The 16,799-nt window shown below is 39.2% G+C and overlaps 1 protein-coding gene across 2 annotated transcripts in view; it reads right to left on the reverse strand.

Moving 5' to 3' along the window:
* LOC113060631 (prospero homeobox protein 1) overlaps positions 1–16,799 on the reverse strand; it is a 38,734-nt gene that overhangs the window by 11,021 nt on the left and 10,914 nt on the right. For both annotated transcript variants that reach the window (XM_026229712.1, XM_026229713.1), the window contains exon 4: positions 13,179–13,373. In XM_026229712.1, coding sequence (XP_026085497.1) covers positions 13,179–13,373 — 195 coding nt within the window. The remainder of the gene's footprint in view (positions 1–13,178; positions 13,374–16,799) is intronic.

Consider the following 16,799-nt stretch of genomic DNA (forward strand, 5'->3'; position numbering starts at 1 on the left):
TACCTTGATGACATCATAATATTCAGCCAAACCTGGGAAGAACATCTGGAGCACCTTAAAGAGGTGTTGAATCGTATCAAGGCTGCAGGACTAACCATCCGCCCTGATAAATGTGCCCTCGCCAAGCCAGAAACCCAATACCTGGGATTTGTACTAGGACACGGTGTGATCCGACCTCAGGTGGGGAAGGTGGAGGCCGTTAAAGGAGCAGGACGGCCTGTGACAAAGAAGCAGGTTAGAGCGTTTCTGGGACTTGTTGGCTGGTATAGGAAATTTATTCCAAATTTCTCAGCCAGGGCAATAAACCTAACAAACTTGACAAAGAAGAGCCAACCCAACAATGTAGTATGGACGGAGGACTGTGAAAAAGCCTTTGAAGACTTAAAGAATGCACTATGTCAGGAACCAGTTCTTCAGAGTCCTGACTTTGGGAAGCCATTCACAGTACAGACTGATGCCTCACAACATGGCGTTGGTGCTGTACTCCTTCAAGAGGAAGAAGGTCAACTCAAGCCGATTGTATACATCAGTAGGAAACTCCTGCCCAGAGAGGTAAACTATTCCACTGTTGAAAAGGAGTGCCTTGCTGTTAAGTGGGCCCTGGACTCTTTAAGGTATTATTTGCTTGGACGAAAATTTCGGTTGGAGACTGATCACAGAGCATTGGCCTGGTTAGGCCGCATGAGGGACACTAATGCTCGCATTACTAGGTGGTTTCTGGCCATGCAGCCGTTGGACTTTGAGGTGCTGTATAGATCAGGGTCACAGAATTACACCGCAGACTTTCTCTCGAGGACACCACAGTCGGTGTCTGGAGAGGGAGGGGTAAATGTCACAGTGGGGCACTGTGACTAGAGACTGGCACTGGACTTAGAACACAACACACTAGGCATGCATAGACTTTACATACAACAACACATATTTGTTTTGCGCAATGTAACACCAGTTAACACCAGGTATGTGTGTGTATGTAATTGATTGTGTATTGTTTAAGTGTTGATCCTGTTCTCACCATTTTTGTTTAGGTTAACACTTGGTGAGTCAATTTTTTTTTGTTAATTTGTGTATTGTTAAGAATACAAACACAACCGGTTGGCATGTTAAATGTTTATTGTTTTCAATTATCCATTTACATAAAGTAAACAGTCATACTTACGTACTGGAACATTTTCTCATAAAAAAACAGAAGAAACCCAGGCACCACATTGCCACCATTTTTAAATGCCTGTTTCCCGCCAATAGAAGGCACACTTAATTGGTCTCATGCCGGAGGGGGAGATTGGTGTTTGTTTGATGCTTTGGTAAACCATAATAATGAATTTAGTTTATGTTGTTTGAAATGGTTGTATATTTCTGCATGTTTTTAGTTCTAATAGTTATGCCTTTGTTACAATTAAGTTGCTATTTAATTGTTTTGTCTTTCTTGAACTTATTGGTTACCATCAATTATTTAATGGTTTAGTCCTAGTGGGAGGGGCTTATACTTTTTAAGTGTTTCTCTCAGTCTGGTAAAGGGGGGGCTCGTAGAGTGAGTCGGGGAAAAGTTGCTTGCTTGATTTTTGGGTCAAATTATTGACATAGCCAAAAGTTTTGTTTGTACATTTAAACTTTGTACAATTTTTTTTTCTATTTTTTGTATTGTTTTTATTTTATGTTTTTCTACTTTTTGAGTTACACTGTAAATATAATTTGAATCATTTTGGAAAATCTTTGTTTTCACATTTTGGAATAAACACCAACTTTTTGTCTTCATCAGCACGTCACTTCATTTTTTCACGCCTCCATCGGCCGGTACATCCAGAGCAGGGGTGTCGCCACTGCTTGAACACCTTGTAGCAGTTGGCACACCACTGTCTCTGTTACAGTGGCATAATGTTGATGCCCCCTAAAATTATGTCGACTTAATGCAGAAATCTGGGTTACAGTGAGGAGCTTACTATGGAAGTTAATAGGATCAATGAAAACAGGAAAATACTCATTGTTTCAATGATATAGCCACAAAATGTAAACAATATGAGTGTTAATAGGATTTTAGTGTGAAAAATTGCTTGGTAACCATTTATGTGCTATAAAGTTATATGCAATTGTTACCTTTTTAACACAATGTAATATACCCTAAAACCCTAAACTGAAAATTACACAAGTGTCTAACACACAAGGTAACAGAAATTCTTTTGTAAAATTATCAGCTTTGTTTTTCTTTTTTTACATCCTTCAAAAAATGTGTCCCATTCACTTCTATTGTTGTAGATAATATATCTATACCAGTAGATAATATATCTATATTTTCTATTATTGTAGATATTACTGTGTCCCATTCATGTCTCATTGTAACCTTTTTTTTTTTTTTTTTTTTTTGCTTTTTTTAAGAAAAGGAAGGACAAATTACGCCACAAATTCTGTCAATTAAGCTCAGTTTGTACTGAAAAAATGATTATTGCGTGGTTTTATTTTCTGAGTATTATTACAAGACTATCTGGCCACTGGTTCCTGCCCCCAAGCTTGATCAGTTTTCTGGCAGCACTGCATCCTCAGCGCTGCTGTTGCCAAGGATGAGAGGACACAGGACTGTCTTATGAAAAGAGGGATATTATATCACGCCTCCACTGAGAAACACAAGACAAGAGGTGTAGGGGGTGGGGGACGGGACACGTAGAGCAGTCATGATCAGCAGCCCCTGTACTTCAACCAGCATTCATTCACCCCACTGCGTGTGCACTTGGGCCCTCTATACAAACTGCCCTCGAATCAACTCTGTTTGTTGGGTAAATATTGATTGAGGAGAGCCTTACCTCCTGATAACTACCATACAAATCAAGGTCTGTGTGGGGAGGGGAAGGAGGGCTGAGCGAATACGTGTGTGGGAAATGTCATAGATGAGTACCGGTATAGATGAAGACACAGTCTGTGAAACTTTTGTATCTCAGAAGGCCACAGCATGGGGAACTGAAAGCCCAGACCCACTCTCTGTCCCTACTAAGAGTTTCTTCTTGGGAAGAAAGTCCTGGTTTTCTCACCAGAGTTAATCATTAAAGGGGAAGAGTCTACTTTCCATTTCATTGTGGCTCCTGTTTGATATTGCCTCTGTATGGAGCCGGTGTATTTCACTGCTTGTATTTGCTCAGGCGAAGCTGTCCAGTCAAAGGTGATAAATTCACCTGCTAGCCAGTAAGATATCTCAGAGATCGTTAAAGAGAAAAATGAAAACATTTAGTTTCAATGCTAATGATGCAACATTAATATTAATGAAATTAAGTGATAATTGAATCTAATGATGATACAGCAAAAAAAAAAAAAAAAAAAAAAAAAAAAAAAAACAACAACTCACAATTCATACTTCATCATTATCACCATTTCCCCATCTCAAACTTTAATCTGAGAAGTGAACACTTCCCTTTCACTACTGGTAAGGATCCTCAAAACATTTTTTTTAAAGCTGTTTATATTTGCACACATGCATGTATTGAAGTACAAAATAAAGACCTTTTTAAATAAATATAACATCTAAATAACGCAGAGTTTTTCAGGAGTTTTTTTTTTTTTTTTTTAAAGGAGATAACGGATTGACAGAGAGCAAACAAGTCTCAAGGCCAGGGGGCTGAAAGCATAAGAGTCCACCCCACTTGCCTCCCATCCACAGCTTGTCCAGGAGCTAGATAGAACTTCAAAAGAACAACATCCCAATGAAACGTGAAACGTTACACTGAACGCTGGACGTTCAGCTCCAGCTAATCAATAGCACATAGAAAGAAAAACCTTGCAGTTTGATAAACTCTTGGCTGGAGTGTCAATCAGGCAAACAGATTGCATGTTTCTCTCTCTGATAAAGATTCTTTCAAAACCCACTGTGATGCAACTGAGCTCCACAAACTGTCCCGGCAACCTTGAAGCAGGCCTAGGTGCTAACTGCAAATGCTGGACGAACATACGCGTGCTGCTGCTGATTCTGCATTGGCCTTGATGAAAACAATTTTTCATACTTAAGAAAACTTTGAGCAAGCACCATATGCCCATTTCTCAAGGCACGCTGGCACATAGTGAGTGTGCGCGTGAGTGGATATATTTACGCTCACCTTTAAATAAGGTCATTAGTTTTTTTTTTTTTTTTTTTTACAGAAGACGAAATGAGCATTATAAATGGAGTTGTTCAGCCAAAAAAAAAAAGAAAAAGAACAAAAAAGCCATTATTTAGCCTACTCCTCGCCTTTTTTTTCTTGAATCACAAAAGAACATTTTAAGAATAAACTTATAAGAAAAGTACCACAAACTATTCTGTGAATAACGACTTAAAATTTTGTTCTGTTTGTCACATGAAGTTGTCAGATGCATTTTGAAGACATAGATTGTATGCACACTTTCATGATGTTTTTGAAGCTTGAATGCATTGAGATTTCATTGAAAAAGAAGGATCAGTAAATCTATCGCTTTGTGCTTCATGGAGGAATGAAAGTCATACAGCTTTGGAACAAGAGTGAGTCATAATGAGTTTTCATTTTTCACTATTCCTTTAATAACGAATGATTATTATGCTGAATCTGATTCGCCATATGAGCAAGATGTCCTTTCGCCCTTCTATATCATTGCATTTACTAAAGCAAACAATGCCATAATGACATGTGCACTTGAAATTCAGGGGCACTAGGTCTCTGACCTAGAGGAGGGTCTGGGCTCAAACCTGCTTGGGCTAAGGGTTATGAAGTCATTTGTCTCAAATTGCAGTTGAACCTCATGAAAGAAGAGAGTGTTTGAGGGAGGGAAAGAGAGAAAGGGGGACATCTGGAGTAGAAGGAGGGGGAGATGGAGGACAGAATGGCCTAAGGACTGGAGCAAGCAGGAGGAGGAGAAAGGCAGCTTGGAGCTGGGTCTTGTCTGGCTGAAGAAAGGATCTGGCACCGAGACTAATGAAGAGAAGAAGGAGGGAGACAGAGACGGGTGGTTGGGTGGGAGATGTGCCAGGGTTTGGAGAAAGCCGTGCATGAGTGCTACAGATGTGTTTGAACCCCCTGGAGCAAAATAATGACATAATCACCAGTGGTGTCACTAAGCAGACTGCACACAAGGTGACATGGGAGAACATGCAAGGTCTGGGCGGAAAAAAAGAGACCTGTCTAGTCAATGGAAGAACTTTCCATCAAAAGCTATTTGTAGGGAGCCATAAAGACCGGCACTGGCACTAGCACTGGCAGGTGTTTCTCAGTTTGTGCCACTCCAGGAACTTGTCTGTAGGAAGAAGGAGTTCTAGTGAGCTTGCAGGCCCTTTAGAAGCTACTTAACGCACAGTTTATGTTTTGTCACAGGTTGCTTCGTGACACCAGAATTCAAGTCCATGGCAGGCAGCACTTCACTCTGAGAGGCAATTAAAGGAAGTGGATATTCAGTGCCACAATGTCACACTTTAGGGCAGGAAGCATGTGATGCTTGTTGGTGGGACATGGTCAAGTTCATCCTGTGTTCTTAATCCGAGAAAACAACAACAACAGCAACCTGGTCTCATAAAAATATGTACCTCTGTGTACTTTTATCTAACACCATTTTTAAATACTATACTTCATGTTTCGCCACAGAGAATTGTACTAAAGAGTGGCACTAAAACACGGATTCAATACATGAACCCTGGCACATTTTTTAAAGTTGATATAAGTACGTATAGCTGTGTTTTTATTATGTTGCTTCAGTTACTGTACGTATTGTGGCGGTTCAGAATTCAAATATCCCAGGACTGCCTAAAAGTTAATACTGTATCGTGTTGGAAATATGCTTTACACCAAACCCAACCCTAAACCTACCTGATAGTGTTATCAAATGTTGATTCATCTTTACACAGAATTTGAAATGGAGCTCATTGCCTCTCAAGTACGTCTACATACTCCGTGAGCTACTGAACAAACCTATTGTCTATGAAAACCCATAGATATGAAGCTGGATATGTGCAGTGCTAATATTCAAAAGCATCAATTTTCAAATCTCCCAGCATATTAATATTGTTTTGAAGTAATAACATGATATTCCTAAAGTAAATGTGCAATAAATATGCTTAATTAATCGAAACTGTAACATTTGTGTGAAAAGGAATAAAAGGTGTCAGCAAATTTCTGAACAACAAAATTAATTTGAAGCAAAGTTGCATAAGTGTGTATAAGAGTTGTTTTCAGAGAACACATATTGAATTAGCATAATTTTGTTTCTGACTGATTATAAAAAACGTATCTGATAGCGATTAGCCCATAATTATTTTTATACTATGCCTGATGATATGATTGTTTTTAAAATCGTTATATTTTTTTCTAAATAAAATCAAAATAAAACTCTAAAAACTAAAATCAGTAATTGTACAGTAAATACATAAAACATATAATGTACAGTTTGTAAAAATATGCATTGTGAAATTGCTAAAGATTACATATAACAGTTTTATTAAATTATTGGGTTGTTTTAAATATTAACTTTAAGTGTTTAATTGTGGCAAAGGTAATATTAATGTTAAATAAAATACTGGAAATAAACATTCAATTATATATTCGATATCAACGAAAACCAGTAAAAAAAAAAAAATTTGAGCCAATAATCAATATGGTACCAGTACATTGTGTATCACTATTTTTAAGCTTAAATCCAACAAAATGTTTTGAGGCTTATGCATAAAACAAGACAAAAAATAAATAAATGTTAAATTAATTAATTTAGCTTTACAGCTATTTTAAAATTTTTACAGGAAAAGATAAAGATACTAAAATTATTTTCATTGTGTATGAGATGTACTTGAGCAGGTTTGATATACAGTCAATAAATTCATAAAGGTCCCAGGCATTGTACACTTTTCTGGAGTTTTATATTAGGTTTTGATGTCCTTAAGAATATATATTTGCGGTATAATTACCAAAAACCATCTCATTATATTTTTATAGCTCCTTTCTCAGGAGGTCTGCTAAGAACAGGTAAGAACAGTAGCAATTTGATTGCATATCTGCTGCCACTGTCAGACAAACAAACCTAGGACGGCTATGGTTAAACACAATAAAACGAGTGGACTGGACAGAAACGATCATCAAAAATGCTCGTGTTTGCCGCACACATTGAAAAGGGTTAATAAAGTATTGTCTTTTGTTGTTATATACAGATTTTTGCCATATGTTTCTTGCATTTCACTATGTCGTGTATAATATACAATGCTTCATGTAAAATCACAGCTACTTTATGTATGCTGTGTGCATTTTACTGAAGACTGACTGTTTTTACATTTATATGGTAGTTACAGTAAATGGCCCCAGACCTCAGTTATCGTGAAAAAAGGCAGGAATTTTAACTTTGACAATATGGGACCTTTAAGTAGCTAAACGAAACACTCATATTAGATTTATAGCATTAGGGGAAGAATTAAACTTGAACAGTATGTACTACATCTTTGATTTATTCTGTATGTGCCAGTGTGTGTGTGTAGTCGATTTCTTTGGCTGGTGCTAAAGACTGCAGGGCTTGGTCCCTCTGTGCAACTTACTGACCATTAATAAGTCATTTTGTCTGGAAGAGAAGAAAAAAAAAACATTGCCTGAAAGCATCACGCACCCTTATCTAATTTCTGTCTCTGTTTCTCTGAGTAATATACAATATAGAGTGCCTACAGCAGTAGGTCCCTCTAAACTGCCATCACCAGACAGTTAGGCTGAAAAAACTCTTTGTGTTTGGTAAGTGCAGCAGTTTAAAGTAGGTGTGCTTTCGTTGCACCTTCCATTATGAATTATTAAATTACATCTCTTTGTTGATGTTGCTATTTGTGCTAGTAACGAACAAAAGATAAGTCTTTAATGCAGATTTGATGGCAGCGATTACGCTGTCCCTCGGTGAGTACAGTCAAGGCCATTGGATGTAATGTGCTGTTCTGTAGCGTTCTCCAGGTCACCTCCACTAATGATTAACCAACACGCTGAGGAAGTTCAGTTCCCACAAGAACCGCATGAGATCACAGCCGCTGCGAGTGATCTCATCAACAGAGATATGGGAACGGATATTCCCTTACATGGCAGGTAAAAGAAAAAACTATTTTTTGTCAAACCTGAATACTGTTAAACTCACTCTCTGCCAGTTTAATTTAAAATATTGCCTGAAGTGCATTCAATAAAGACATAAAGAGTGCCAGCCTTATTCTATCAGCAGCCACAATGGGAACAGAACCCAAATGTCGTCCTATAACTAGATTACTGGAGCTCCTCTGACGTGAAGCATGGTAATAACTAAGCTAATATGAAGGGAGTTTGTTTTCATAGAGCTTTATTATGTTCAGCTGGGGACGTAAAGTGTGACGGGGAGCTGTGAAGCATGACATTTAAAGTAAAGCAGTAGTGAAAAAAGAGGAAATGCATTATAGTCTCCTATCCATTAGCTCTCAGGTGATGAATTGGTTCAACACTGAGCATAAGAGGCTGTTAGCGGAATACCGCTAAACCTGCTGTACTTGATATTAAAGCATGGAAGTATTTTTATATCCTATTTGTATTATTAGTAATATGTTATTGTAATTGTTTTAAATTTCTCTTTTATTTGTCAAAAACAGTAGTTTTTATCTTGTAACTGTAAGTGTCAGTCAATCAGACGGTATGATCTAATTAGACAGAGGAAGATGATTGTGAGCCAAGAGCCCTTGAAGACAATAGTCTGCATCATCTGACCACAGTGACTCTTGATATCACATGACGGGCCAAGGGTTTACCACAGAACACTTATTGTGAGGGGTGCCATCCCAGCTGCATGTGCGCTTGCAACACAATGGGGCACCAAGTCCGACTTTGTCTTCGGTTTCAGTCAAGCGGATATTTTTTATACTTTTGCTGCATACTGGATGCAAAGTTGAATTTTGATCTTTTGTTGCACATTTTCTGTGCTTTTAAATTAAGGCATAAATGCTAAACTAATATAACTGAAGTATTACTAATTTAATTACATTTAATTTGAACATTAAATAGCATTATATGTGCATGTGTGAGGTAAACAGCCATTCGTAGGTTGATATACCTTTAAAAGCATTAACACAGCGGCTCTGCGATGCTTTCAAAACATTACTTTGTTTGTTTGAGCATCCCGACCTGCCTAACAACAGCAACATTGGCTCAACCAATGGCGTGATTTAGTGAGGACAGTCATTATTTTTACTGTTCAGTTCATTGATGCGTGTGGCCTATAGAGAAAGTAATGTAAAGCTAAACAATTTTTTTTTTTTCCCAGCAAGAAAATTATGTTAAGCGGTTACAACTGTAAGATTAAGTTAAACTGTCCCTAATGTATTCTTTTAATGTCCACCGCTATCTTATAGCACTGTACGTAGCTTTGAGTGGCGTTATAATGGGAGCATGAGGTAAGCTGGCAGACAACACTGCAGGTCAGTGTGAGGTCAGAGAGGAAGAAGTGAAACCAGAGCCCAATCCTAAGATGTGCTAGTGTAGCGTGGCAAAAGCTAGCAGCTCAAAGATAAACAACAGTAAACTAGCCCTCTGTGGGGGAGCTGTGTGTGGACTTGGGAGGCCAGGACCTCCTGGCAGTCACGATGGCAGCTCTCTAAGCTCTTATTGATAACCTTCTTTTCTCATGAGGCAGGGGAGATAATACACTCCTGGAACAAGGGTAAAGGGAGATGAATGTTAGACAATAGACGGTCGCAGTAAAGGGACCATCCGTGCAGTCTTTGAACTTTTCCCTGTCTCCAATGGACAATTAATAATGAAGGCCTTTGGGGTAGGTCACACCAGGCATGGACAAGAGGAGACGAGAGAAGAAACAAAGGGGAAGGGAAACCTGGAGAAGAGGGGGGACGTGTTGGATGTTGGATAATTGATCTTTTTTGAGGGGGAGAGTGTTGCTCTTCAGAGCATCTTATATTGCATCATTTACATGCTTTTTTGTAGACATTTATTTTTTTAAATATGATATTCTACCTTAAATTGCCGTTTGCTAACTTTTAATTTCAGATTTTCTGTAAAAGTATAAACACTGTGGCTCTGTTCGTTTGCACAACCCGACAACAGCAACACTGAATCAACCAATAGCACGTGTTGTGGGTGGTGCTATCAGCTTGATCGACCAATGGCAGGTGAGTTTTTTTATTTTTATTAAAGCCATTAATTTAGCAGTTCCGTTTGTTGACGCTAGCGGCGGTAGAAATTACACACTTCACCTTTAAGTATTCCCTCAGCTATAACAGTATCTTTTTAACCTTGGGATTTCACCACACAGACAAAACTACGAGCGGGAAACAAACAAAGTTTTAAAGTTTCATTCACTCAGTGCGATAATAGCCACGGACACCTGATAGCCTGAAGATACCAGTTTGAGAACTTGAAGTCAAAGGAGGTCTGTGTGAGCATGCTGTGGGTATATAGCCACCAACACTTTTTCAAAAAGGCTCAGAGATCACAGGGACCAAAGAAAGAGAGACTAAGCCTACTCTCTGCTCACGTCAGCCAGAAAATGGTATGAGGACTGAAGACAAGGCTGGTCTGGGATAAGTTGGGGGGGTTCACACAAGGGGTTTTGACAGAAGAGCCTTAAACTATTTTGTGGCCGAAAGATGAAACCTTCCCAGAGCCGTCATAAAAATGTCTTCTTTTCCCAGTGGAGCCCTTGGACCCCACCCCCCTTAGAACTCTTCAATGGAGCGAAGACGGCTCCTGAGAACCAGATGCCACAATTACAGGGCCAGGAAACGCCACTTTGGCTAACAATGCGTAACTCTGCAGGTGTTCACTTTCTTTCTACGATTACATTTTCAGCAACTTTGTTGTTGCTGGATGTGGATGTGATCGCACTCCAGTTTTCAGTAAACCAGAAAAAATTTTTTTGAAGAATGTTTATGCAGCTCTTTTCCATATAAATTCAAAATAGAAGAAAAAACACCATAAAAGTGGTCCATATGACTCTTGGTGTATAGTCCAAGTCTTCAGGAACCATACACTAGCCTTATATGAGAAGTTATGCACTGACAATAAATATAAATTATTATGCACTGACAAATTTTTTTTTTTTCAGAAATATCATGTCAACATTTTAAATTTCACTGACAGTTCAACAGTTCATGTAGAATATGGTTTAATGGCTGCAAATTGTAAGATTTTCAGTGAATAACAATGTAAATTGAGTCTGTTCCACACACAACGCGAGACTTCAGAAGACTTATGGATCATGGACAATTTTTATGGTTCCTTTTTTGTATCCTGTCAATGAATTCTTGTTTTTTGAAAAGAGCTGCTTGAAGACCCTTCAAAAACACTTCTTTTTGGATCCATGAAATAAAAAATAAAAAAATAACAGTATACTGGTTCAGAAGGACATGGGGAGTGTAAATAGTGACCAAATTTTCATGTTTAAGTAAACTAAAACTTTAATATAATATCTTTCTAATATGTTCATTTAGCTTCGCAGGATAGACAAATGATGTTCCCAGACAACAATTAAGCAGGCCTGTTAGGTTTGATCACATCTGCTTTGTACATAAGAGATAACACTTGTCACATTGCTGGTTGTCACATTTAGGAGAAAAGACGAGAAAGGAAGCTTAACTTGTTTTTTGGGGCCGGGGGGTGGGGGGAGGTTTCAGAGTCTGGACATCATAAGCTGTGTCTATGCAAATGTCCTTGATTGTGTTCATTTGTGTCATTGTCCAGCTAAGACAAACAGAGCAGTAATTAGGAGGGAAATGACGGCGCATCGAGACAGCACGATGGAGGAGGAGCCGAATGAAGGATAAACAACTTGAAAGAAAAGAGCAAGCTTGGTGAACACACAACACAAGTGCATTGAAGGCATTTAATGAAGCTCCTTTAATTATGGCCTTTGCTCATTCCACCATGAGGAATGTGACAATTATGCCATTAAAAACTTTGTAATGGGAAAGTGAGGGGTGAGTACGTTCGAAGAGGGATGAAAAGACACAAGGCAGCGAAAGGAAGTGCAATCAAAGAGAGGGAGAGAGAAATGACAGGGCCCAACAACAAAAAAGAAAGTCTCAAAGGAGGAGGAAGCACATTACTGGTGCACATTGACAGACTAGATTAACATCAAACGATCAGCACAACAGAGGGTATATTCATTCAGGAGGAGCTAGCAAGGTGGAACTTTGATGATGCTAAATTTGGCAGAAAGAGCGACTTGCTGAATCGGCAAGGGTTCCAGTTTCATGCCTCACAGTCTGACAGGTGGAGAAGAGAAAATTTAGTACAAAAAAGCCTCAGCATGAAGTGTCCCTTTGCACCGCTAAAGGTTGTGTGACCTCTCTCTGCGGCACAGACTTGCTGTGAGATATCATCGCACGCTAGAGAGACACGACGCGAGGTGAGTTGGCCCGGTAGGAAAAAAGGAACAGACCAGGGAGCTAAAATTTGCATTATAGATCGAGTTTTCCTTGCATGGAAAATGAGCATTTGGGAAAATCTTTTAGGCTGTCCTGCTTGTACACCTGTGCAGCCTTTGTGGCTCTTGATATGCAAAACAATCTCTCCCTCGGTTCGACTTCTCTACCAACAACAGTCTTATTCATGGTGCCCTGCTCTTTCTTCCACAGCCATGCAAATCTTGCATTTATATATGAAAATAGGGATCATGTCCCTAAATATCTTCCTGGTCGCGAAAGGTGTGGCGCGCCACATTCTCCGTACCTGCAATCACAATAAACCTTGGCTTTGACCTGATCTAAATGAAAGGGAGGGGAGGGGGAAGGGGGCAGATTTTTGCTAATAGTCAGCTAAATGATGATGATGTTGTAAGGATAGTGTCTGAATGACCAGAGTCCCAGTGGGCAGATATTGATAGTGAGCTGAACGCTAAATGTGAGCTTTGCAAATTGTATTTGACAAGGACACTTGGGCCTGAAGCATTGCTCCCTGTCTGCCTCATCAAACCGACAGATGCATGACTGTGTTTCAGCCAAAAAAAAGGAGAAAAAATCTTGTTCACTTTACCCCAGGAGTACCGCAAATAGGGGGAGCATAGGGGCGGGGCTTATTGGATGAACAGCTTGCCATTCATTGTCTAATCATATAAAGAGACCATTTAGCTGTATTCATTTTAAAGCTTTGAGATTCAAAGTAATGCATTTTGCATCACTGCGTGAATCTCATCTCATAATACAGTGTAGTCTGATAAGGTGAATGCAGTTACTTAGAAGCGTGAACCACAGGTAACGGACGAGGGCTCACCTCAAAATCGTTGGCCTTGTTGTAGTGCATGTTAAGAGCGCGGAAAAGCTCGCAGTCCCGGCTCACGCTCAGCTCGTCTGCCCCTGTTATTCCGTCGTTGATGGCCTGCCGAGCGAATTTCTCCATCTGGATGTAGTAGAACTCACGGAAGTTACTGAACCACTTGATCAGCTGGGATGTGATGCAGCGGTTGAACTTCGAGAAAGAAAGGGGGAAAAGAGAAACACTTGTAATTTTTGTTCCAGTAGGTTCAGCACAGAGAAATTCATTTGTTATTCATTATAGTGCATTTGTGCTCAGTACATATCAGTACATTTATTTATTTTAAAGAAATTTAGTAATTGTTGATTTTTTGTTCCATAATATATCATATTATTTTATTAGAACTGTTTTTTATTATTTACTCCAGAAGGCTCCTACAATTTCAATCTTTAGTCCGTTTTTATTGAAAAATCGTAACATCAGGTGTTCTAATATGGTTAGCCAGTGAGACCACATGTCAAGACAACAGATAAGGCATTTGTTTCTACAAACGTGTGTACTACACATTGTCCTTGAGGATGATGGGTAAGCAAACAAACCCGTAGCTGAGACAGATTGGTCAGGCTTTTTTTTTTTTTTTTTTCTCCAACAAGGCTTACACGGTCGGTGCAGATATTTGCTGTTGTGCGCAAATGCAAACAGTTCAGGGCTGAGTAGATTGTAGCTTGTAATGCAGTAAAAGCTAATTTACATATAGCCGAATTAATGCCGACATGCCTCAGGTTTTTTCCCCCACATTAATAATCGAGAGAAGTAAGTGATCAAGTAAAGGGTGAAACTGAGTGAAGAAATCTAAATTCCATTAAAAACCTTGCAACAAGTACAGCTCTAGTTGAATAGTTGAGCTCGGCAGCTCAAAGCTGGCTTTCGTACACTGTTGTGGGAGCTATATTTGGAGCGCCAGATCCTAGACCAGTAAATACACAGTACTCTGTTTGCCCTGTGTACTTGCCCCACGACCTCATTGAATGACCTGTGTGACAGCCTTTGGTCCTTTCTGTGTGTGTGCAGCTACGTGTGTATGTTCATGTGTGTGTGCGAAAGCTGCGGCTGCCAAGAGTGTGAATGTACAGGACAGCTGAGTTGAATTCAGCCAAGTTAAAAGCTATAAATCCAGCGGGCTTTCTGTTGGCTGCTCTGACATGCAGCCTCCTGCCTTTTGTCATTACGGGTGTTCGTCAAACCTTCATTGCCTTTGCCTCCCCTTCCATATCTCTAAAGAGCATTAATCAAAAATCAACAGCGAGCACTTATCTATCTGTGGCCATGAGAACATGCAGGTCTATGTTTAGATGACAGCTGAGGAGAGAGAGAGATTGAGCATAAGGAGAAAAAAAAAAGAGGAAGGGCAAGGAACAAAGAGGGTGGAGGGCGACCGTGTTTTCTGAGGGTCGATGTAATTACCATGTAGAAACTTTTCTCCATGCTTGCAAATGTAAGATAATAATGTGAATGAGAAATCATAGCAGGGAATCCGAGTTGGAGAAAGAGTCAGAAGCCATGACGGCTTGATAGGTTTCCCCAAAAGGCCAGCCGAGAGCATAATTACCGCGCCACCGTGAGAGTTCTTCTCCCATAATTCAGCCGAAAATGATTAAGTCGTCATCCCGAGGCATCAGTCTGCAGAAGTTCAAACATGTACTTAACCTATCCAAGAATTATACATTTGGCCTGTGTGTCGCCTCTGCCTTCTTTCAGCCTAACAGCGAGCGAGAACAGAGGTTGAAAAGAAGGAAAGAAAGAAAGAGGTGAAAAAAAAGAACAACCAAAGAAGCAAGGCTATCTGATCTCTCACTTACCCCTGTTTCAATAGACGTTAAACCTATTAGGATCTACTGAACTCAAGGGGCTTCTTTTTTCCGCTTTATCTGAAGAGCAAAATGCACTGTCCAAATTTCCAGACACTGAGATAAGGACCCCCGGCCCCGTGACGACTTACTCCAGCCCCCCACCACCCCCTTAATTCTTTTAGAATAAAAAACAAAACATTACAAAATGATAGCAGACTGCTCACTGGGGAATGAAAATTGCTTTGACATGGAGATTAGGCTCTTCTATTGTCATAAGACATTGTCTCATCTGAGTGGGGCTTGCAGAAGAGACGGCTAAAAGGCGAGAGAGGGGGGAATTTTTTTCTAGAATGGCTAGTGGATGACATAATGGAGAGCGCAGAAAAGTAAGTCCGCATGACATCGTTTGGGAGCGCTGTATAAAGGGAGATTTAAAAAGCATTGTTGCCGAATAGAAATACCAGAGATTCGGGGGACAATGGAGCTGCGTTGCTGGAACGTGACAACTCAGCAATTAAGGATCATGTCATCTGCTTGTCAAACAGAAATAACCAGTCTAGCTCTCTCAGTTCTCAGCCACCCCATGAAAAAAAACAACAACAACAAAAAAAAAAAAAACACTGATACGTTGTAGCACAAAAAATAAAAAAATAAAAAACACTCATTTGGGAGAGAAAGTTAGATGAGTTCCTTTTGAACAATACGTTTTTTGACTCAAGCTAACAAGTAATTTTTTAAAAAGTTTTTAAAGTGTTGACGTTGTAATTCATAGACCTATATATTTCGTTTTCAGGAGAACTAGTGAAAGTCTTCACTCATTATTATTATTTCTGACTGTAACATTGAAACATTTTTGTGAAGCTGCTCTGAAACAATATGTAATATGAAGAGTGCCATACAAATAAAATAAATGATTATTCATTATTAAAATGAATTATTATTATTATTATTATTATTATTATTATTATAAAAACTACATTGTTTTGATACTGAATTGTTAAATATATTTGAAATAATCCAATCATTATAACTAATTGACTTAACTTTTCTAGAAGAAATTCTGTCCAGAAGAAATTTTGACTTGAATGTGTAGTTGAAAAGTTTTCAATTACAATAACTGTGCAGCTTTATTAGGATTTTATTAAGGATTTATTAGGATTTTTATTATAATTATTATTGGATTGCAATCACAATACACTTGCACTTTCAATCAGCAAGATGCTTCTGTATGTGTAAAAATCTACACCTGCACAAACATGCTAGTTTAATAAAAAAAAACAAAAAAAACAATTTCATTCTGGACGTAATTTCCAGTACTGTTCTAAGAACACCAAACTCGATGCTTCCCATGGGACATCCATCCTGTTATTCTCTACCCCCACAAAAAAACCTTATATATCCAATGAGCACGCTCAAAAGATTCATAAAACAAATCAGTCTGACGTCCGTGATGTATCCGGGCAGCAGTTGACTCAGAGAACATCATGCAGGATTGAGAGCGTTTCACACACTCTTGCTCATGGGCCTGTGAAAGATTATTCCTCTGGTGACAGAGATCCGCTCTTTCCAAGACACCGGGGGAAGACTTGACCTGTCACTCCACACGTTTCCTCTGTTAGCCATGGACAATACAGGCTTTCACACATGCCTGGTGGGGACGCTACTTATATGGGGGTCTGTGCATTTTAAGTCCCCCCTCCACCACCTCACACACAGCATGCACTTAGATTGTGAATCTGGGAAAAGTTGAGCTCTATAGGGGGAAGTAAGCTAAGTGCCCCAGTAGGTT

The sequence above is a fragment of the Carassius auratus genome, chromosome 42 (assembly GCF_003368295.1).
Source record: "Carassius auratus strain Wakin chromosome 42, ASM336829v1, whole genome shotgun sequence".
Classification (NCBI taxonomy): Eukaryota; Metazoa; Chordata; class Actinopteri; order Cypriniformes; family Cyprinidae; genus Carassius; species Carassius auratus.